Source organism: Neocloeon triangulifer, unplaced genomic scaffold (assembly GCF_031216515.1).
Source record: "Neocloeon triangulifer isolate White Clay Creek 2 clone unplaced genomic scaffold, ASM3121651v1 ptg000011l, whole genome shotgun sequence".
NCBI classification, from domain to species: domain Eukaryota; kingdom Metazoa; phylum Arthropoda; class Insecta; order Ephemeroptera; family Baetidae; genus Neocloeon; species Neocloeon triangulifer.
In genome coordinates, this window is record NW_026775553.1 from 751,405 (window position 1) to 773,773 (window position 22,369).

At 39.1% G+C, this 22,369-nt stretch overlaps 3 protein-coding genes across 9 annotated transcripts; 2 read left to right on the plus strand and 1 right to left on the minus strand.

Annotated features, from left to right (window-relative positions):
• Positions 1–104: 104 nt before the first annotated feature.
• On the plus strand, positions 105–2,952 carry LOC132196065 (prohibitin-2). Of its 2 annotated transcripts, XM_059618459.1 has the most exons (8): positions 105–358; positions 420–540; positions 598–823; positions 877–1,110; positions 1,524–1,601; positions 1,655–1,751; positions 2,067–2,149; positions 2,333–2,952. In XM_059618459.1, the coding sequence occupies exons 1-7, from the start codon at positions 226–228 to the stop codon at positions 2,141–2,143; spliced, it is 966 nt and encodes a 321-aa protein (XP_059474442.1). In that variant the 5' UTR covers positions 105–225; the 3' UTR covers positions 2,144–2,149; positions 2,333–2,952. The 2 variants fall into 2 exon arrangements, with proteins under 2 accessions (XP_059474442.1, XP_059474443.1); XM_059618460.1 differs by lacking the exon at positions 2,067–2,149.
• Positions 2,178–21,477, minus strand: LOC132196063 (kelch-like protein 17). 6 transcript variants are annotated; one of them, XM_059618454.1, is made up of 13 exons: positions 21,311–21,453; positions 20,308–20,496; positions 9,422–9,742; positions 7,852–7,948; positions 7,539–7,660; positions 6,860–6,974; positions 6,686–6,792; positions 5,902–6,018; positions 4,720–5,078; positions 4,349–4,449; positions 4,124–4,279; positions 3,813–4,068; positions 2,178–3,755 (listed from the first exon to the last, which is right to left on the minus strand). In XM_059618454.1, the coding sequence occupies exons 2-13, from the start codon at positions 20,380–20,382 to the stop codon at positions 3,533–3,535; spliced, it is 2,049 nt and encodes a 682-aa protein (XP_059474437.1). In that variant the 5' UTR covers positions 20,383–20,496; positions 21,311–21,453; the 3' UTR covers positions 2,178–3,532. The 6 variants fall into 6 exon arrangements, with proteins under 6 accessions (XP_059474437.1, XP_059474436.1, XP_059474439.1 ...); XM_059618453.1 differs by lacking the exon at positions 20,308–20,496 and having other exon boundaries at positions 21,311–21,477; XM_059618456.1 differs by lacking the exon at positions 20,308–20,496 and having other exon boundaries at positions 21,307–21,439.
• LOC132196061 (uncharacterized) lies at positions 10,889–17,585 on the plus strand. The gene is made up of 3 exons (XM_059618451.1): positions 10,889–10,989; positions 12,257–12,349; positions 12,485–17,585. The coding sequence occupies exons 1-3, from the start codon at positions 10,987–10,989 to the stop codon at positions 17,438–17,440; spliced, it is 5,052 nt and encodes a 1,683-aa protein (XP_059474434.1). The 5' UTR covers positions 10,889–10,986; the 3' UTR covers positions 17,441–17,585.
• Positions 21,478–22,369: the final 892 nt, after the last annotated feature.

Genomic DNA, 22,369 nt, shown 5'->3' on the forward strand with positions numbered 1-22,369 from the left:
ACCGGTTATTAAAAGCTTTAAAAAACCGGTATTACAAATTGAAAAAACTGGCTATTTTCTATGAGCGGTGAGAATTTCAAGAAAATAACCGGTAATGAATGAAAAAAATCATTAACTGGCTGAAAATCATATTCGATTCCGGCGTGTTCGGCGATCGACGAGTATTGCGTCAGTTTTTTCGGCATTTTTCCTTCATCCCTGCATTTATCCTAGGCATAGTCGGCAATGGCGCAAAGCAAGCTGAACGATCTTGCCGGAAAACTGGGCAAAGGTGGGCCCAAGGGACTGGGAACGGGCCTCAAAGTGCTGGGCCTCTTTGCTGCCGGTGCCTACGGAGCAAGCCAGTCAGTTTTCACAGGTTCGGCCCGAAATTTTCCATCCATAATCAGATTATGTAACATTTTTTCCAATCATTTCAGTTGAGGGCGGTCACAGAGCCATCATCTTCAGCAGGATTGGCGGCGTCCAAAACGACGTCTTCGCGGAGGGCATGCATTTCAGAATTCCCTGGTTCCAGTATCCCATTATTTACGACATCAGGTAATTTGTTGAAATCTCTATTTTTAGTCATTTATTTATGGAAAATTTCATTCTAAGATCGAGACCGAGAAAGATTTCCTCCCCGACTGGCAGCAAAGATTTGCAAATGGTGAACATTTCGCTGCGAGTTTTGTCCAGGCCAGATTCCATCTCCCTTCCCTCAATGTACCGTCAATTGGGCCTCGACTACGACGAGAAGGTCCTGCCCTCAATTTGCAACGAGGTTCTCAAAAGCGTGGTCGCCAAATTCAATGCCTCTCAGCTCATTACACAGCGTCAGCAGGTTTGCTTTTGCACAAAATTTTTTTTTATAAAAAATCTAATTTTGTAATTTAGGTGTCTTTGCTTGTGAGGCGAGAACTGACCGAAAGAGCGAGAGACTTCAACATCATCCTGGACGACGTGTCCATTACTGAGCTCAGTTTTGGAAAGGAATACACACAGGCCGTTGAGGCCAAGCAGGTGGCGCAGCAGGAGGCCCAAAGGGCAGCTTTCGTCGTGGACAGGGCGATTCAGGAGAAGCAACAGAAGATTGTCCAGGCCGAGGGTGAAGCCGACGCGGCCAAACTGATATCCTTTTCTAGCAAAAATTCGACAATTTTATTTCTATAACCGATGATGATGAATCAATATGAATAGGGCACCGAAACCCTAGTCCGTGACTCCGTAAGGTTGAAGCCTTCCTGTTGTAATCTTGGAGTTGGCCGTCAGCAAAGTGCCTTCTCTGTAAACCCAGCAGGACAGTAAAAACAAAAGCCTTGACCCAAAGTCAGTTTCAATTAATTTGGCTGCTGCAGTCATGCGGTCGAGTTTTCATTCCAACAAGGCGGACACAAATTGGGGGGAATCCCGGGTTTAATTGGCAAACGCTTTACTGGACTGGGGTCGAAGTGGCCTCGTGATATTTCTTTAGTAATCTGAGGTGTTAACATGTGACAAATTTTATTCAATTTTATCAAGAATTTTCCTTAACTTTTGCTTACTTGGGTGAGGCAATTTCCACCAATCCTGGTTACTTGAAGCTGAGGAAGATCCGAGCGTCCCAAGCCATTGCCAGAACGGTAAAAAAAATTTTAACTTTTTGGATTCTAAATTTTGTGTAATCTTTCAACAGATTGCCCAGTCGCAGAACAAGGTTTATCTGCAGGGCAGCAACCTGATGCTGAACCTTTGCGATCCGTCATTCGACGAAGCTTCGGAGAAGCTCATAGGCAAGAAGAAATAGTTTAATTCTTATATTTCTTTATTTTGTACAAAATTCAAGTCACGATTGATAGTTTTTTTTCTGGGAGCTAATCATCACACTTAGACCAAGGCATATACTGAATTATTTTTGCCCTTTTAAGTGTGCTGAATTTAATTGGGGTTCTAGTGAGGTATTTTCTAGTAGTATTGAAAATACCCCCTCCATCGTCATGTGTAATCATCAATAAATCCTCCTGTTGATAAAAGCAGTTTTGTGTTCCTTTTGAGTTGATTGAATTACCAGCACAATATGGATTTTACATCAAGATTCTCTTTTGTAGATGGCAAGGCAAATAATCGGAGCTTGTCTTTAGGACAGATAAGTGAACAAACCGCTCGCAGCGTGGCTAATAATTAGTTCTAGGTACAAAGCATGCTATTTAAAGTCAGTCGGGGATTCGTTCTTTCATTTTTATTGATTTTCCTTTGATATTCACATCTGTTCTCGCTTAAAAGTAAACATGAATTTGTTTTGGGGGCTACATTTTTGCTACTTCTCTCAGCTAAAGGGACACAATGCATTTGCCTAAAGTCTCTGTTTTTACAGGAAGTCATCCGTTGAAGATCCAACAGGAGTCTAAAGATAATTAGCTTTATTGTATTACTTCGAAAATGCCAGTAGGTGAACTGAAGATATAAATAAGTTAAAAGTCTGCTAAATGGCCACAAAAGTTACCTTATCTCGAAAGTGGAAATTGAAGCTGGATCGAAACATTCTGCAATTATTCTTGTTTGACAATATAATCAGCAGCTTTTATGAATTTTGTGCGAAACTCCATTTCCCAAATTTTGAATAAAATCTGGTAAACGGCAAAAGTTCTTGAGTATTACGATGAGTAGAGAACATTAGAAGGCGCTTAAGTAGTGTGTGTGCAAATTATGGTCCCAAATGAATAAGTTCAAAAGCGGAATTAGATTCTTTGACAAATTTATAGCTGTGGCTGCACGCAGCCCACGCAGGCCTATAAGTAGTGTTGGCAAAAGCCTGGCGGTCTTACAAGCCTTTCAAAAATTCCAATCTCAGTTCGGCTGTTCCTTGAGATTTGTCGGAACATGATTTACAACTTATAATTGCATTAAATGAGATTAATAATATTTCATGACTATTGCATAGGCTTAATTACTTCTTAATACAAGAATCATAATAAATATTTATGTAATTTATGAGATGCTGTTTATCTTATTAGCAGGAAAATTAATTTAAAGATCAAATAATTTAAAAAAAAAAACTTACAGCTAATAACACATTGATCACAATCACTAATAGACAGAAACACATTCTTCTAGTTTGACGTCACGCATTACTTTAAATTATTGTAATTCTGGCATCGAGAGTCTTACTTTAAGAGAATTCCTTCCCCTATTGGTGACAGAAATTTCATAGAATTTATTACCATTTTAATATTGAACAGAATCAACTACATGCTTTTGTTAATAACTTCCCAATCTCATGTCCCGGTGTCACAGCCAATACCATTTTTCCACTTCATCACAAAGCATTCTCCTCCCGATATTAAAACTTATTACGCTAACACTCGGCAATAAATTTTCTAAATTAACAACTGAAACGTTGAAATTTCGTTTGATATATCGAATGAGAATTGGCGGCTTTAATGCCAAAATATGTCACACAATCGTGGCACGTGTGAGATCTCATTGCGTGTTAAATTGGCAGTGCTAGACTGATTTTAGTACAATATATTCACTTGTTTAAACTGGGCCCACGATTTGTGAGGTAAAGTGTTAGTTAAACAGCGCTTTTCGTTGAAGACCCTGTGAGGATTTTTTCGAGGTTGCTGCAGTCGAGCACTCCGGCCCCGACACTCGACCGTCTGGTCAGCATGGAAGTAACAATGGTCCACTTGTTGAGCCGCGGCTCGTATCTCTCCACCGAGTTGAGACTCGAGCTTCCGTCGTTGCCCCCGAGAGCGTACAGGTACCCGTCGATTTCCACCACTTCATGAGTTGATCTGCAATTAAAAGAATAAATAAATAAATAAAATTTTTAAGATTAAAAATTTTTGCACCTTCTCGAGTGCATTCCGGCAACAGGCTCCCAAGCGTTTCTCCTCGGATTGTATCTCTCGGCGCTGGCCATGCACATTGTCCCGTCGTTGCCGCCCACGCAGTACAAGTTGCCCTCGAGCGCGGCCACCCCGCAGCTGCTCCGGCGACTGCTCATCGAGGGCAACGGGGCCCAACGACCCACTCTCGGGTCAAACCTCTCCACGCTGGACTGGTAGTTGCTCGAGTCGAAGCCGCCCAGCGAGTAGATGCACTTGTCTGAATTATTTCAGGGTCAGATTTAAATAATTTGGATTTATTAAATTAAATTTACCAAGCGCGGACACCCTGCAGTAGCGCCGCCTCGTCGCCATGGCCGGACACGAACTCCACACCCCGGTCAGGGGGTCGTACCTCTCCATGCTGCTGAGGCAGGAGGCGCCGTCGTAGCCCCCGCACACGTACAGCAATCCGTCCAAGCTGCAAATCCCTGTGGATTTGTTTTTCAAAGATAATTTATTTTGCTCCAAAGTAAGATTAATTATAATTTTAATCTCACCCAAGCAGCTTCTTTTTGTTCCCATCGGAGTGACCGAAGTCCACTTGTTGAGACTGGGGTTGTAGCTCTCGACGGTGGCCAAGTCTGTTGCCCCATCGTACCTTAAAAATATGTAGATTATGTTTTTAAATATAATTTGTTAAATATTAGTGATGGCAAAATAAATCATATTTATAAGAAATTAATTAAAATTAGTATATATATACTTTTTTTATGTAATTCATTGAATGAATAGTAACTTTTCAACCGATTTTAAATCTATTTCTAAAGCATCAAAATTTATTAAGTAAAAAGCAAAGAAAATTTACAGCCTAATTTAATTTTAATATTCTAATTAATTGCGAGTAGGGTATAGTATTTTTAATTCTCACCCTCCAACGACGTAGAGGAGCCTGCCGAGGGCCGTCACTCCACTTCTGCTGCGTCGGTAGAGCATGGGCGCGATGGGCATCCATCGATCAGTCCGCGGATTGTAACACTCGCACTCGCTGTGAATGGCGAAGAGGCTGCCGCCGCCGACCGCGAACAGATACGGCCTGGCCCCGTCCGGCTTTCGGTGCTGCGTGCGACTCGACGACAAGGAGGCTCGTTGCTCCGGCAAGAGGTGGTACTTCATCGCCTCCAACAGCAGCTCGCGGCACTCGGTGTCCCTTCGCACCAGCGGCTCCGAGTCGACGGCCGTCGTCAAAAATTCACGCGCAACCAGCGGAAGACGCACGTGCTTCATAAGCTATGCATTGACAATTTATTATTATTGGTAATGAAACAAAATATGAAAAAATCTAAAAATTTAGCAATTTTTTTTTCTTCTCACTTTTAAATATTTGTTTAAAATTTATAAAAAAAAATATAATAATTTAGTAGAATCTTTAACTGATTTTCAGTTAAAATTGTTCAAAATTGTAAGATCTCCTTATAAAATGTTGAAGAAAAATTAAATTGTTCATTTCTGGCACTGATGCAAGTGTATGCGGATAAAAGCACCTATTATTTGGCGAACCACAACAAGTGATCAATTTTTATGTTTTATTGACTCTTGGAACAGTGATTCTTTTCTCAACCGGAGCTGCGCGTGAGAAAAATACCGAGTACGGCAATTCCACGCTACAAAATTTGCGAAATTTGCGAGTTGAGCCAACACGAATAAGCCGCCGCGTGCTTTTATTGTGTGATTGATGGCGTCCTTGAGTAGCAGACAATGGGTGCAATGGTATGGCGAGCGTTGACTCTCGCGTGAAGCAGCAGCAGGGTTATTGTCAAGGGCGGTTGACAACCCCTGCAGCTAGAGTCGCACACACACAAGTAGACGAGAAAAAGAAAGTTGGTCGATATGCCGCGGCCTTTCCACGTGATACGACGGCAGACAAAATCTGTCAACGACTTTCTAAGCTTTTCCACGCGGCCAGGATAATAATATAGGTTTTCCTTTGGCGCGCGGAAAGCAGCTTATTTTTTGTTTTTCGTTCATATTTCGATTCAAAGGAAATCGAAGAAGCTCATTACGCACAGTCGATTTGTAACATGAGGAGACGATAATAGCTCTCTCTCCTCACCTTGGAAATGTGCTGCTCCCTTTCTGCCAAATCATGCTTGACCCACGTCAGCACGGCGTGGAAAACTTTCTCTTCGGTGGAAATGTTGAGTTGATTGCTCGAAATGAGTTGCTCCACCTGCAAGCAACGGAAAGTCCATTAATCAATGAATTGTTTCACGGTTTTCTTTCTTTCTTTAATATGAAAAAATTAGTTTACAACGTGGGCTTCATTGCAGAGTGTTGATCTATAGATTATACCGCCAAAAATAACAAGCCCACTTCTCAACACAGAGAGGAGGAAATCAATATGAAGAAGCCCTCAACGTTTTCCTGCACAAGCAAGCAACCCTTTTGGTATTCACACCACCATGTACTGATGCTCTCAAGAATAGCATTTTCCAGACAGCACTTTGAATAATTTATTATAGCTGCTCTCACGGCGAAGCTCTTTGTTTGAAAAGCAGCTATTCAGATTAGGCTTTGTCAAAAATATCATCTTTTGAAATGCTGAGCTATTCAATCGAGAGACTCCTTTATGACCAAAGAATAAAGAAAAACTTATCATCATTTTGAAAAGAATAATAAAAAAGCTTCAGGCTGATAAAAAATTAATTAAAACCACACAAGCCAATTAAGAGGTGTGTTTTAATCAGCGCGTCAACCCTCGTCAAAAATGATTACGTCCTTACAAATTAATCCGTGTCGAAACGATGCAGCGTGCGCAACAAGAGAGTCGTGCGTGTTGCCTACTCGTCCAACTCACAGGCGATCTGTCGTTTAACTTTTTTTTAAAGTTTGCTTACCTCTTGGAAGGGCAGCAGCAGGAATTCCTCGGTGGTAATGACCTCCTGGAAGTTCTGCAGGGCGAATCGGTGCGACCTTCTGTGCAACTCTTTGCACGAGTGGGCGTCTGGAAAAAGATAAATTTCCCTTTTATAGGCCTCTCGCACGAATTTAGGTGCAGGAATTTCGCTCACCGGCAAAGCTGCGGATCCCGAGGCAGTTGGAAGGGTGGAGTTGGCGCATTAGGAATTTGCAACACGCCTCGCGCACCGAAGCCATTTGGAGCAGACTTGAAGCTGGCAGCAGAATCTGAATCAGAAATTTTGGAAACTTTTAAATTGGATAAAGCAGTAAAAATGCAACAAAATTCCGCAGAGACAAGAATGAAATAAGAATAACAAAACAACGAACGCATGTAATAATTTTTTGTATGGATTCATATAACCTTGTTAAATTGTTCCAAGGGCCGGTTGAATAATTTTGCATCATATTTTTTTACCTATGCGCCTGTTTGTCCGACATTGTATAACTTTACGATGCAACACACCGTGCCTTTCCATTAATGGTCGTGGGGGACGTGGTGTGCCAGTTATCACGGCTAGGCTGCATTTATATTATGCGCCATAAAACCTGAACTCGACCCAGAGTCAGCCAAGGCCACCCGAATTTTTTTTTTAAACGGCAACATTGTTGAAACTATTGTCTCGAGTCAAATCAAATCACAAAGATTGATATTATCAATCCTATCAGACCGAACCGAGTTTGAATTCTCTAGGCGCGGCGGGATATCGATTTGCAGTATTGGGGCGGATACAAACGGCCTCTCAGCAGCAAGAAGCAATTTGTTGATAAATTTGAGTTTTTAAAACTGACCTGAACGTTGTCTTCCGTAATCAGGATATGTCCGGAGTAAGCAAAGTCGACGAGGAGCTGAAGCGCTGCCAAGTCGACGTCGTGCAGAGTTACTTCGCTCTGCGATTTTTCAGCCAGATCATCTGCAGCAAGTTATTTTTCATTTCAATAAAAATTGCGTCGACCCCATGCGAGGACAGAACAAATTTATTTCTGTCCAAAGTGGAATCATTCTTGTTTTCTTTGAGCAAAAAAACTGTCGTTGGCACTGCGACGCAAAAGAACAGAGTTGCAATCGTCGTTGGGATTTTACGAATAATTAGATTTCACTCACCATTGAACATTGCATGAAAGTAAGGGCTGATGGACGCCAGAATCACCTTGTGGGCGTGAACAACCTCGTCTCCAATAATCAGAGCGACGTCGCACAACTGCAAAAGAGAAAACAATTTGATTTTTTTAATAAAATATCAGATACTTATTTTGAAATAAATAAATGCATAGTATTTTAGAGACAAAATTCGAAAGGAATAAAAATATTTCTCTTTATAAAAAAATGAAGCTGCAAATTAAATATTTAAAGCTGCTCATTGTCCGCGTCTGCTAATTGCTCTTACCTGCCATAACAACCACTAGAGACGAGAAATGAGAGAGTGTTGACTTTGTCCCAATTAGCAACGGTCATTATTGTCTCTGTCTAGCCTGGCTGTACTTGTGAGCCTCGTTATACTTTCTCTGGCCCCAGAAGGGAGTCCGGAGCGAGTGCAAAACAACTTTTTTTATAGCTCACGTTTGGTCGGGCAAAGGAGGGAGTCGAGTAAATTTTTAACACGGCTCGAGGCAAACTTTGTGACCGCGATTGAGATTAATGCGCTCAGGGTCTCTTTCACAAGTTTATTAGTTCGCCTGGGGATTCATCTCTTCGCTAGGGACATAATTTAAAAGGAAAAAAGGGTCCAACGATTAAAAATTCATAAGAAAGCGCGCAAAAATGGAAAACGGGTCGAATAAGATGAAGGGCATTAATCTGAAATAGATTTTTTCCGACCAATATTTGGCGAACGTGAGGAGAAAGTTAACGAGCCTTGATCATAAATGGAGGTGTATATTTTGGGATGAGAAAATAAATCTCTACTGCAAATCACGCGTGCATTTTACTGTTATTACTTTTTCTCAGCAAGGTCGGGCGAGGGAGCAATTTGTGGGGTGAACGCGCCACGCCGGCGAGAAAGCCTTTTGCTCGCAAAATATGTGGGCCAGCCACTCAGACAGATAACGTGTAATGTCAACGCCGAATGGGGGCAGCAGACAGGGAGCAGCTGAACAGGTCACCGCGTTCGCCGCTCGCAAATGCTAATCACCTTTCCTCATCACCGATGGCATTTTCATTTTGACGCAGATTATTGATCAAAACCGACGCTATCCGAGCACATTTTTGGTATTTTTGTTAATATAACATTTCACTCAGAAAAGGAGGAAAAAAAATCTAAGCAATTCCAACTCCAACATATATTTTTACTTATGTGTTTCCGTCAAAGCGTAAAACTCGAGTAAAATAATCAGTGTTTAAGATAAATATAGGTTGTGGTTTTTTTTAATGAAACTTCCTGCTAACGTAAAAGATGATTAAAAAGTAAAAATTATACTGATATTATATTTTTACTTTTAAAGAATATAATAAAATTAAAAAAAAAATGCAATAATTTCTCCTCTCTATTTTTCTTTAATTTTTCCTACAGAGGATGAATTTCAATCGTAAATAAATGAATATAAAATTTATTATTATTATTTTTTGCTTGCACAACTAACAATAAGAGAACCTTACAAGTTTGTGTGATGTAAAATATAAACAAACTTGGCAATGAATTGAATTGAAAGAATAAATATTTTGTAAGAAAACTCACTTGGGCGTTCTGTCTCATTTTGCTGATGGCGGCGAAGGAGGCCGCGCAGTGCTCAGGGTTGTGGTGGAAGAAGTCGGGCAAGTGCTCGGCCGAGGGCGCCGGCGAGATCGGGGGCGGCAGCGCCGCCGCCTCCACGGAGGGCGGAGGCGGGTCGCCCTGCTGGCTGTGCTGGCTGGTGCTCATGTAACGGCCCTGCAGGCTCAGCGAACTGGAAGAGGCCGACGACGAGGTGCTGCTGCCCCCTGGAGAGCCGCCGTGCAGGGCGCGGTCCAACGATCGGGAACCGCTGCTGCTCCCGGAACTTGACATGTCACGCACCATCTGAAACCAATCGAATAATACTTAATCACATCATTTGATTTTCAAACAAAATATTACTTAATTTTTTCAAAGAAATCAAAATCCTTTATTATATGCAACTTTTTTTTTATTTACACGAAGTTTGAGACTAAAAAGTTTAATTTTTGTTTCTATTCTTTTCTTCCCTTTTTTCCCCTTTTCAAAAACCTTTTGAAATGAATTTGTTCTCCAAAAGTATCCATTTTGTTGCGTGATAAGCAGTTGATTTATAGAACCTTCTCTCAAGTGGTTCCGAGAGCTTCATTGAAAAAGGGTGAAAGGTTGTTCGGAAGCACAGATTCGAACTAAGTGTCTCGCCCCACGCGATTATCTGAACGCATCAATCTTGCCCTCTCGCAAGTGCGGCGTCTGCAAAGCTGCGAACAAACTTTTTCTTTCCATTCGACGAGAATTGATGGCAGAAAAAAATTCATCAAGTTCCAGGACACGACTTAGCCTTCTACACTGGTTTTGTGGCCACTAAAATTTCCACACAAAAAAAGATATTGACGTCTGTATAATTTGGGGAAATTGCGAGGGCAGGCTTTATCTCTCCCTTTTATCGATCCTGCAATGCCAATAATTTTCAATAAGCCTCTCCTGAGTAAGCCGTAACAGTCTGAGAAACGCGGGCCGCTTCTCTAGCAGAGATTGCAAATAAAATATTATATTATTTATACGTTCCGTTCGAATCCATACAATGATTTTTATAGCAGAACTCCCAAATAAAATTTGAGAGCAACTAATAAAAAATTTATCTCTGAAATGTTAAAAAATAACCATTTATATATATTTATGTGTTTTATTAATTTTTATTTATTATTCATTTTGCTCAAAAAATAAAATTGCTGTTGAAAGAAATAAAGATTTTTTAAATATCACTCACTAATTATTTTTTCTTTAATTCTTCTATCCATCTGAATATTTTTCATAAATAGTACACCATGCGTTCAATTCTCGATTGTTGTTAATTGTTTTCAACAATGGAACTTGGTACTTGTGTCTCACAGAAATAATTCATTATTGGTGAATACTCGCTTTGTCCGGCAGTGATTCCATTATATAATTAATTATTACTTGCGCGTATCCTTTACTGCCCGCCAATGCGACATATCATTAAAGATTGCATGACCTTTCACCGAGTCACACCAGATTATTCGCCACATAACATCAACAACTTTCGGCGTGTATGGATCGTCAGCAATTGAGCACGACAATTTACAAACATGGTGAGTATTTATTAGATTATCTGGTTAACAAAAAGAAAAAAAAAATCAATTTTTGTCTGCATTGATATAAAAATAGAGGATTTATAAAGAAAAATAAGTTGATCTTTTCAAGGCGAAGATAATTTTAAAATTAAATTTGGCTCACCTATAAATCTTGGATTCGACTAAACCATTGAGAATTATGACTTTTTTTTCAATATTAGTGAAATTGAGAATTTAAAATACCACTTTCGCACTTACTGGGGCAATCTAAAGAATATAAATTTTTGTTTTTAATCTCTAAGTTCAGAATTAGTTGAATTACTTGATGGTTATGCTTTGCGTTTGCGCCCATATTTTGTGTTGAATTTTTTATAGATGTGAAGCGTCCGACTGATTTTAATTAGATTTTTTCAATCCAAAATTTCTCCTCTACTTTATTCTTTGATACATTTATTTTTCATGGCATGAACGTGCAGCGTTTTATTTTTCTCACCCTAAAATTTTAAGCTACACATGTACAGAACGAAAAGGAACGTTTTCTAGCCGTTTTCAGTGCCTTGATCGCAGCGCTTTAAAATAAATTAGATGTTTAATGGAAATTTATCCTTTATACTTAAGCAAAAATCAGTAAGCAATGATCTTTAATCTCAGCTCTTCCAAATTGATCTTGACCTCTTGCTAAAGTTGAAAAGACCATTTCGCTCTGCCACTTGGTGCGCAAAATGAAATTATATTTCATAAACTTTGAACTGTTAAAAATAATGATCCCGATGGTATTGAAATATTAATAGCGATGTGTTGATTCTTTTATTTCATTCACGGAAAAAAACGGCCAGTGCCAATAATTAAGGCCACTGTTTGTGCTGTCGTCAGTTGCTGCCAGGCAGGGAACGTACTAAGTTCACTTTAATCCACAGGAAGCAATTTGAAATTTCCCTATATAATTTCATTTTGTTATTTATTCTAGAATTGAATTTAATTTGATTGGAATGATGTTTGATTTATAATAACAAATTTTAAATTATGTTTATGCGATATATGAAATTTTAATAAAATTAATTACATGTTATTTTTGTGAATAATTATCCCTTTCTATTGAAAATCTTTCACACGATTTAATTTTTTAGAACTCTTGAAATATGCGATTGATTAGAATAATGAATTTGGCAACAAAAGACAGTATCGTTGGCATTGCCACAGACCCATAATATTTGTGAACGGATTAATTACATGATCAAAAAATTCGAAAAAGTTAAAACGATTTGTTTATTTGATCATTTAACAGTTACAGCTATGGCTGCGATGGAGCATTGTTTTCTGGTGCCTAGTTCACAATACAATTGCTGCTCCTTCATCTCATATTGATAGTCTTTTAAGAGTAAGTACAATTCAAGTTTTATTTATATTAATTATATTTAATTATATTCAATAAATAAGTCAATAAAATAAAAAATAATATAAGAAATTTAAATAAAGACATATGTTGAGCGTAACATAAAAATTTAAATTACAGAATGGCGTAGCGGAAACTGATCTGATGGGCCACGAGGACTTTATTGTTCTCGTCGGAGGAACCGGAACCGGGAAAAGTGCACTCTCAAAATTTATCCGAAAGGACGAATCGATGAAGATTGCACAAAACGAGCAGATGGACTACATCTTCGTGGACAACGAGGTTAAAATTGGTAGTCAGAACAGTCACACGTCAAAAACTTTTTTTCCAAACGTTGATATTGACCCTATGACAAATCTTCCATTGATTGATTGTGCGGGTTTTCGCGACACACGCAGCGCCGAATTTGACCTAGTTGCGTCGTATCTAAACAAAAATATTCTTGACTCTGCCAAGCGCTTTAAAATAATTATTGTTGAAAACTATGCCAACGTTTTGCTTAACAATTTTCGGTCGGGTTTCCTGACGGTGCTGAAGCACTTGGCCAATTTAATAAAAAGCAATATTGACTCGTTCGGAGGAGCGATTGGATTGGTTGCTTCGAAAATTGATTCGGGAAAAAGCGATGCGGCCTTGCTAATTTCAATTAAAGTTTACGTCTCTTCGACTCGAGATTTTCTATTGGAGCAGCAAAGTGATGCTGTTTTGGATGGAGACGATGCGAAAGTCGAGGAACTTGAACTCCAGATTAAGATAACAGATTATCTGCTTCAAGGTAATTACTTCGGACTATTTCGACGACCTAATGCACTTGGCAGTCCCTGGAAGTTGGGACCAATGATGTTAAATTACAATCTGGTGAGAAGGCTCATGTTCGAAAAACTAAATTTCTCTTCGCCATTCAGTGGCAAGTTTAGTGTTTCGGTTGCTCCAGCCACAATAAATTACATCAATGAGCATCTTATTTCCAGCGCAACGGACACGGTTACTACACGTTTTAAAGATCTTGGCGAAGAAATGACTAGGATGTTTGACGAGAGAATTAACATGCAACCATTTGAGAAGCACCTGGATTACATCATCAGTTACAGTGAAACTTCTGCCAGGCAATTGCAAAACTTGAAGCGAGTAGAAGATCTTGAGTATTTTGTCCAGACAATGAACATCAATAAAGAATTGTGGCAAGAAATCATGTTTCAGGCATCAAAAGTGCGTTTTTTCTACGAAGTTGTGGGGAAAAAAGTCAATGACTTTGAAGTGACTGCTGCCAACATGTTTGGTTCCAAAGCAACTTTTTTGCTGCACATGGATGAAACTCGTAAATTTTTCGACTTTTGCAGACGATTCGTGGCTGATTTTGACACATACCCAGTTCAGTCAATGAACAATGAAACAAAATCAAAATTTATGGACATTAATGAACAAAACTTCAACATCTGGAGGACTTTGCTCGCAAAAATTGGTTTTCATGACAATACTACTGTTTCTGCTTTTAATATTTCGGTAAACGAGGAAAGACTTGACAAGATCCTGTATTTGGCTTCAAACAACATTGGGCGAACAACTAATGTAAAAGTAGAATCTGGAGTGGCTACTTTTACTGGCCGTTATGTGGTTCTTAGTCAGATTGCTGCTGCAGTTGAACGAAATGATCGCATTGAACAAATTGTGTTCATCGCTACCAAAAAGATTTTTATTGATTGTGATCTGAATCTGAAAAATAAGCACTTGATGATCATTGGAACTATCATCGAGACCATTGATAAAGAAAGGAAGATCTACATGAAAGGTGACGACGCACAAGTCCATGCTGTGAAGAAAGCTCGTGAATTATCGCAGAGAGGTGCAAATGGGTTCAATGGTTTCAGTTCAGGAGCTGTGACAATAGTTTCGCTCAACGTAATTAATCCCCACCTTCTGGTTTTGCATTCTGTAGGGGGAGCTGGCAGCGCCGGACAACACGGAGGGGATGGTTATTCTCCAACACTACAAATACCTGACGTATACGAAAATCTGGAGGGAAAATGGGATGAACTTAAAGAAAAGCTTGCCAGTGCTGGAATGTCAAATAATGAATTCATTTGGTTAGGCGAAGAGAGATTAGAGGTGCCAACCTTGGTGGTCAACTACTTTAAGTATGTGGGCAAATTGGATATTTTTGTGCGAAATGAAGCTAGCGGAAATCCGGGTAACGGCGGCAACGGTGGTGATGGAGGAATACCTGCTCATTTTGGAACGCAAATGTATTTTATAAAAAACATTTCCTCAATTGAAAAAGCAAAAAAAATTTATGAAACAGGGCTTGAGCCTTTAGGAGGAATTGGCGGTGACGCGGGTAAACCAGTGAATGCATATAGCTACAGGAAATATTACTGTGAGGCAACTACAGAGAACGTTTTTGTTGCATTCGTTCCTGTGAAACTAAAAACCGATGGTTATTACTACTACTGCAGTTCAAAAGAAACAGGATTCAGCTCGGATATGACTCCGAAAGGCAGTAATGGTCAACAAGGGAAAAGTTATACAAGTCAATTATCATACAAATATGCGCAAGCCTATAGTATCTTCCATGCAATTGAGGACGTTTTTTCATTCGCAATTAAGTCTTCTGCACACCTTCCTGATGAATCCGAAAAAATGGACTTCTTAGAATACTTCGTCACTGATTTAGGAATAGTCAACACGTTAACAATTGAAAACTACTTGTATTTAGTGAAGAATATGAATTCCTTTCTCGAGAAAAACAACAATATGGGCAATGTAGAAACAGCCTACTTAATGCTCTACCGTTCATTTAGATCATTCATGCAAGAATGCAAAAAATGTGACATTGCACAATTAAAAGCAGTTGAGCTGTTATTTATCAGTCGACTGAACTATTTGCAGACATTCTCCATAGGCAAGCAAATCGTTCATCTACCCTCTGCAGCCACAAAACTAAGCAATAAATTGTCAACTATTAAGAGCTCAGTGAAGGAGATAGCAATATTCGCCACTGTTGAAACAGCAAGTAACGATGCTCGGAAAGAAATTGAAAAGGCAGGAGAGTTAATTGAAAACATACACAAAAAGCAGATCAGTGAGGTTAAACATGAGGTGGATGCAAAGTTTGGAGATTTGTTAGACAAAACGAAGCAACTTCAGACCGAGTATCAGAGCAACATAAAAGAACTAACGGAGCACAAACGTGCTGTGGAAAAGTCATTGATAATAAAAACAGTGTTTGGCACTTTGAATGTCTTTGCGCAAGTGGCCAGCGTGTTCTTCCCACCTGCTGCTATGATTGGAACAACTCTGAACACATTGGGGTCTGCGATCTCTCAAAACGGTCAGAATGTTGATTTGAAAGCCAGAACAGCTAGGGTGCCTAAAGGACTTGACAATGCCATGAAACTTATTCAGCAGCATAAGCAGGAAAGAGAACGAGACGATAACTCGAGAAAAATTGAACAATTAAATGCTTTAAAAATGGTAATAGAAACTGAAGCTAGCGTTGGAAACATAATTATAGACGAAGCACAAAGGAAAGCAGTCAAAGAAATGCTTGTAAAATACAAGGGTGCACAAAGCAATGCTACAAAACTAGTGTTCACCAATCTCTCAGGTCTATTCGATTCTGTGGGAAAGGATCTGACATCAAGAATTTCAAAATATGAGAAGGATAATGTTCCCAAAGAGAAGATAGATAAATTGAAGTTAGCCAACAAAGGCATGAACTACGTGAGGCAGCTTTCTCTGGCACCAGCTGCAATTGTTGATGTAGTAACTGGGTACATGAACGATCAGTCCAAGCTTGGACAGATCAATGCAGCCATAGAGTCTAATAGGGTGGCATTACAGGAAATGGCGCGCTACGAGAAATCTTTGAATGACAAATTCATGCCAATGCTTGAAGACATGCTACGGGTCTTTGAAGATTTGCAAAAAGGTTTAAGAGATACCAATTCAGTGATGCTGCAATTCAGAAAAATCAATATAAAAAAGCATGCCCGCCGATTTGTCTCTTTGATCAATAGGTTCACGCAGGATTTTGTGGAAGAAGGGGATGGAATAGGTGACGCGTTCGTTTTTTTGGAAGAGTACATGTCAATTTTGATTGACGCGTACGATAAGCTGAACGAACTCGAGTACAGATTGCAGCTCAAGGACTTTCTCGGGCGCCTTCACGGTGGAGATTGCTCTCGATCAGAAGATCCTAAACTGTGCAATCGGCAGCAGAAGCTAGTGTCAGAAATTCATGCTGATGAAATGTTTGGAAACTTCCTGTACATCTTCACAGCATATCAGCAAACATTGTTCCCGTTTGGTGGATCTAAAACCGGTGTGTTACACTCTACGGTGGCCCAGCTAAAAGAAAACCATGATCTTAACCTTGAGGGTAAAGTCGTGATCCTACAGGAGGGCCTTAACTTGATTATCGACGACCTTCACAACATGCAAGACGCTATCATCAATGACAAAGAGAAGAGTGTGGTGGCAACTGAATTTAATTCCAAATACACATCCAGCTCTCCCTTTTTCACTTGGAAAAATTCGAAGTACCAAAAGCAAATAAAGCAGCTTCTCAAAGGCGAACAGGTGACCCTCTCAGCCTCAGTCATGAGCCCTGGAGTAAAAAACGCAGTGAAATTTAATTCGTTGTTGCTCAACCTTACATCGTCCGACCCTCAGGTGGCTCGCAAAGTCCACGAGCTACTGACCCACTTCCAGATCGAGATGGTGCACACGGGCGAGAGCCACTACAAGTGCGGAGGCACGTATTATGTTATTGGCGGCGACGTTCTGAACTTCAAGATCAGCTTTGAGAAAAACGAACAGGGAGGTTCCGTGTCCCGAAACACCGTGTTTGATAAAATGTCTTACGGCGACGTGCCTCTCAGCCCTTACACCGTCTGGAAATTCCAATTGCTGCATCGTTCCAATTCAGACAAACGAAATTTGCTGAACGAGCTGGAACAGAACGCTGACTCGGTCGATCTGGAACTTGCCGGGGCAGGTTTTTTTGTGGAAGATGGGGCTCCTATTTGCGATTCTGACCTGGGGCAATATTACCAATATTTTGGTGGTGGGTTTTAGATAACAATGTAATAAGATGTTATCGATGAGAACATAATTATCTTCTATTTGGTATATTAGGATTTAAACTTATCGTGTCGGATAAAAACATACATATATGTATTCCATTAGTTGTGTTAAATAAAAGCTAAGATATATTTTGCTATTTGTTTTGTTTCTTTTACGGAACGGCAAAAAATACACAAAAATGTGCAACAGAGCACCATAATTTTGGGGAAATGTACTTTTTGTTCAAGGTTTCATTTTTAGTAGAAATCTTTGAACTTTGTTTTAAAATTTTTCCTTCCATTCTATACATGACATCATTTCCAACAGAGAATTACTCCTTGGAGCCAGAATAAATCTCAATTTAAAAAAAAATGACAAATTGTAACGTTAACTTAGAATTTTGAAATACCTTAAAACGTGGTCAAAGAAATTTGTTGAAATTATCATTAAAGATTGAAATTATTATATGCTTAACTAAAAAAAGCCTTCTCTTTAGCACAGACAAAATGATAAAATTTCATAGTCAGATAATATAATATATATTATTTTCAATTCATTTATAACTTTGAAAATAAGTTCTTAATTATTCATTCTCGTGGCAGACACACAAAAAACAGCGGATCTAACAGGCGCAATAGACCACCAGATGAACGTTATGGCGTGCAAAAGTGCGGCAGGTAGACCCAGATCTATTGCGCTTGTTAGGCCCGCTTTTTTTTGCTTAAGCACAATCCTTGCAATTTATCATTTCTAATAATTTTTATGCGGTCTCGTTTTTGACAAGGGGTGAAATCGAGGGAAATTTCATTTCACAGTTATAACTCTTGAGGAGCCAGCCCCGCACTGTCTCTGCAGTTTGGTGGGTTCCGCTTCTGCTCGGCCGCCTATTTCCTCTCTTTGCCGCATATTTTTTGCGAGTCTTATCATTTGCATGGAAATGTGTGTCGCTCCCCTCGAGGAATTGCAACTTTTGCGGTTCGCCCATTTGGCTTTTGGCGGAAACTGGAAAAGAGCAACTTTTTTACTCATGTTTCGATAATGAGGCGCAATTTTCGCAACAAAATTCAAACACGCCTACCTCTGAGGTTCAGAATCTAAGATTAATTTCCCAACGTCAACCAATTTGAAGCGGTTGCTAAACAAGTTTGGTTTGCGTTGGGGGAACGAACGGGCTGCTGGGGGTGCGACGACGCACGTGAACGCAATTCTGGTGTGACCAGCCACCCTGGCAACAGCCCTATAGCTGCTCGCAGCATCCCTTGCCACTATAGTGCGCGCAGCCTTGATTTATATTCGAATGCTTTCATCACAGGAAGAGGAATGGAGGCGGAAAACTCTACACAATTTTTTTCTTTTTTTAATTCCATTTGTTAGTTTTTGAAGCGTTTTCAATGAGTAAAAACTATTTTAAATCATTGATATTGAAATACAATTTTTTAAATTAATAATGAATGCTAGAATTTTTTAAATCAGAAATCTATCATAATATTATTTGGGTCAATTGAAACTAGCAACAAATTTATTCCGTCTTGTATATAATTTAAAAGCAAATTTTGAAGTGCACAAAATTCGAATTGAAAGTCTTTCTTGTTCTTTTCTTACTCGTCTTATACTTTTTCCTTTTCCTTATGTTAAAAGCTCCACAACAAGACCTCCGTGGCAAGAAAGCCGCTTTTCCGAGCTCACACACGGCTCCCTTTTAATATGCACTTATTATTGAAGCAGCATGTAAGAGGCGCAACAACAACTTAAAAGTGCAAGCGCAGGCCAACGAACCTGCTCATGGCACGTTTTATCTTTAGTGAATTTTTTATTTGCCTTTAAAACGGGAAAAGACGGTTAAATTGTAATTTGAGCAAATTAATTTATAATTCTTTGCAATTTTTATTATTTATATATTTTATTATAATATTTTGCAGCAATTTGAATTTGGAACAAATTTACGCAGATCCAATTCCGATGCGGAGATTTGTCTCTGACGCATAATTATGTTTGGAAAAATAACTGGGACGGAAAATATTTGCCACGTATAAATACGTACCATGACAACAGTGACTGTCAGTTTATGAGTCATGGAAGATGAAGTGCGGCAGAAATGACAAACATTGCTTCACTTGCCATCTTCCCTTGCAAGGACGGAATGGAAATTTTCCGCAGCAAAAACTACACAAAACGTGCGCCACTTGCTCTTATTCTCAAGTGTAATCGACGGGGCCAGTGGCGGCGGTGGCGCCCCGCAAAAAAGTTCAATTATAGAAGAACATGAAAGCGGCGGCGGCGGCGCAAGTGATGTAACCACCGAGGCAGGACACTGAACTTGAGAGACTAGTTGATAAGAAAGAAACAGAGAACACTATGATTCGCTCGGCTGCTAACTTTGTAAATACACAAAGGACGAGGTGAATTATAAATGGAGCAGCTCGAAGCGGGGCCAAGAAATTTACACTCTGATAATGAAATTAGCATTTCGTCACGTTTTCTGCAGCCGCGAATCAATTGAATGGAAAAAAAATGAGATAAATTCCTTTTAGAAATAGCATCAAAATGTGATATATAAAATTCATAATTTTCACAGAAAATTAAAATTAATTCTAAATATTGATTAATTGCCATTTTCAATTTCCGTAATTTTGAACAAAGATTGAAAGGAGATATTTTAAAAAATTAGGCACTCTTCGGCAAAATATCATCATGGTCAATTTAGAATTTGGATTGAAATTAAAAATTTAAACGATTGCAGCATAAATTCTAAATGTATAAAAAATATTATTTTAATTTTATAAAAAGTTTGGGAATATCAAGACTGTATTTTATCTGTTAAATAAATTTTGCTTTTAAATTTGAATTCGCCAACAAAATTTACGTAATTTGGTACTCACAAAGTAAACGGTGAGACAACTAGTTGCGCACTTGATATGATCTAGCACATCAGCCGACCACAAGTCTCGTCTCATCTTGGACCGATCTAGGTGTGCAGCCGGTTGGCCCGCCCGCCCGGCCGCGAGTGAGCAGGTCACTGGGGTGCCCGCCCTCAACCATCAATGACCCCTACATGCACCCCAGCCAGACTGGAATGTCAATTGCACAATTCATAGCATTTTTATCGCACGAGTGCACTTTGTTCCGCGAAAATCGTCTGCTTCAACAATTTATGCCGACTTTTTTTACTTTTGTTTACTTCGGTAAAAAATTCACGCTAACGGTTCGTGTTGATCAAGATTGAGAGTTTGAAATGCTTTTCAAAAACTTTTTAGTGAAGCGATTCGATGGTGTTGCCGATGCCTGAACAAAAAATACCTTCATTTAAAGATACTTGATGCTTATACGAATTTTATTTTTAAAATATAAAAAATAATAATAAATATTGAATCCAAAGTAGCAAAAAATTAAAAATTGATAACAGAAGTGGAAAAATTTCATCATAACGATATTTTATTCAATGTTACTTTTGAGAAAATTTTCGCCGGAAAGCGTTGCTAATTAACACAAAATTTAATTGACTTAATACCAGCGATGAAATTTATTTTCCCTCGTTGCTTTATTCTATGAATCTGTTTGTGTTTGATTTTTCACAACCGGGATGAGATTAAAGGCGCAATTCTTAAAAAATTTAGTGTCCCAAATTTGTGTATGAAATAACAGTACAAAAATCCAGTTTGTGGTTTAATTGAATTCATTTTTTCTATGATTGATAATTATTTTTGTTTGAATGGAGCCGACTTCAACGTTCTTTCAGGAACTTGTTGATAATAAATCTGACTAATTTAAATCTGAAACACGTGGCTGATGTGCCAACAATTTCAAGTGCGTGTTTTCCTGTTGCTCTGCTGACGAGTAATCACGCGAGGTATGAGAGAGAGGATAAGATGTTCACTTACTCACCATGCAAATCGCGGCGGTTGGTCCCAAAAAAGTGGTGAGCGAGCAGAGAGGCAGCTTTGCTTCGACGGGCTCCGCGCACATGCACCGACTTTCACTCACCAAGGAAGATTATTTTTTGGCGAATCTGTGTATTTGTTTGGGGGTGCGACGCGTGTTGTCTTCTTCGGTTCCTGTCACTGAGTGCAGCTGATACTTTGGAGTTGAGCGGCTTCCATTGAACGCCAAAGGCGCCGGCGCAACCCCCGATCTCACGAAAAGCACCAAAAATCGATATTATTTTCCGCTCGCGCGCGCACTCGCTACACCCCCCGCGTGTATAGTGCATCTGCTTTTCCATTCAATTTGGCAGTTTGCCAAAACGCCAGTTGCACCCTCTCGCGTTTGAATGCAAGAATTGAATATTAAATAACATGATAATGTTCTTCGAGAGGTTTGCTGTATTTTATTCTCCGAACCTCCACGGCTAAATTCCAGAGGTGGATATTTAGGTGGTTGAGGTTTACAGCTTACTTATTGAATTTTAATTGTCCCATTTAACTGGATTTCTGTATCCTTTTAAAATTCTCTTAAATGAAGTAAGTCCGGGATGCAATTATTAAACCTAATTGAAATAAAGCCTTGGTTTGATAAATGATACTTCTCAATTGACCAGTCAATTTACGTTAATTATTTTAGTTACAAAGTGTCTTTATTGATTGTATCAGAAGGCAATTACTGCCCAGGTACATCATACATACATTTTAGTGAACACAAATGGAGTTTTGTTAAATCAAATTTACATATTAACTGGGTAAAGCGCAGAAAGTATATTCATTTTATTTGTTCTTTTGATACATTACAATTATTCAATTAAATGTCAGATTAAAATTACAGCTCAGATATTATGCTGCCGCAGCACTCAAACTTTCGTAGCATTCCAAAATTACATATTCCGTGTCTCTCATATTTAACAGAATCGCAAATTTTGAATAATAACTTTAAGTTTTATATGTTTCACCTTTTGATGTTTGCTTTAAATCTAAAAAATTTCAGAACATAAACCCGCTTTAGATGTATTTA

What these genes read in the sequence shown, in the direction of transcription:
- LOC132196063 (XM_059618453.1), bottom strand. Translation starts at nt 21,391, where the DNA reads ATGTGCGCGGAGCCCGTCGAAGCAAAGCTGCCTCTCTGCTCGCTCACC. An exon ending in TGCTGCTGCCCTTCCAAGAG is followed by an intron (nt 6,019 to 6,685) that starts GTAAGCAAACTT and finishes CGTTGCTTGCAG; the next exon opens with GTGGAGCAACTCATTTCGAG. An exon ending in GGGAGCAGCACATTTCCAAG is followed by an intron (nt 5,079 to 5,901) that starts GTGAGGAGAGAG and finishes GTCAATGCATAG; the next exon opens with CTTATGAAGCACGTGCGTCT.
- LOC132196061 (XM_059618451.1), top strand. An exon ending in ATATTGATAGTCTTTTAAGA is followed by an intron (nt 12,350 to 12,484) that starts GTAAGTACAATT and finishes TTTAAATTACAG; the next exon opens with AATGGCGTAGCGGAAACTGA.
- LOC132196065 (XM_059618459.1), top strand. Translation starts at nt 226, where the DNA reads ATGGCGCAAAGCAAGCTGAACGATCTTGCCGGAAAACTGGGCAAAGGT. An exon ending in CCCAAGCCATTGCCAGAACG is followed by an intron (nt 1,602 to 1,654) that starts GTAAAAAAAATT and finishes ATCTTTCAACAG; the next exon opens with ATTGCCCAGTCGCAGAACAA. An exon ending in AGCTTCGGAGAAGCTCATAG is followed by an intron (nt 1,752 to 2,066) that starts GCAAGAAGAAAT and finishes TCTCTTTTGTAG; the next exon opens with ATGGCAAGGCAAATAATCGG.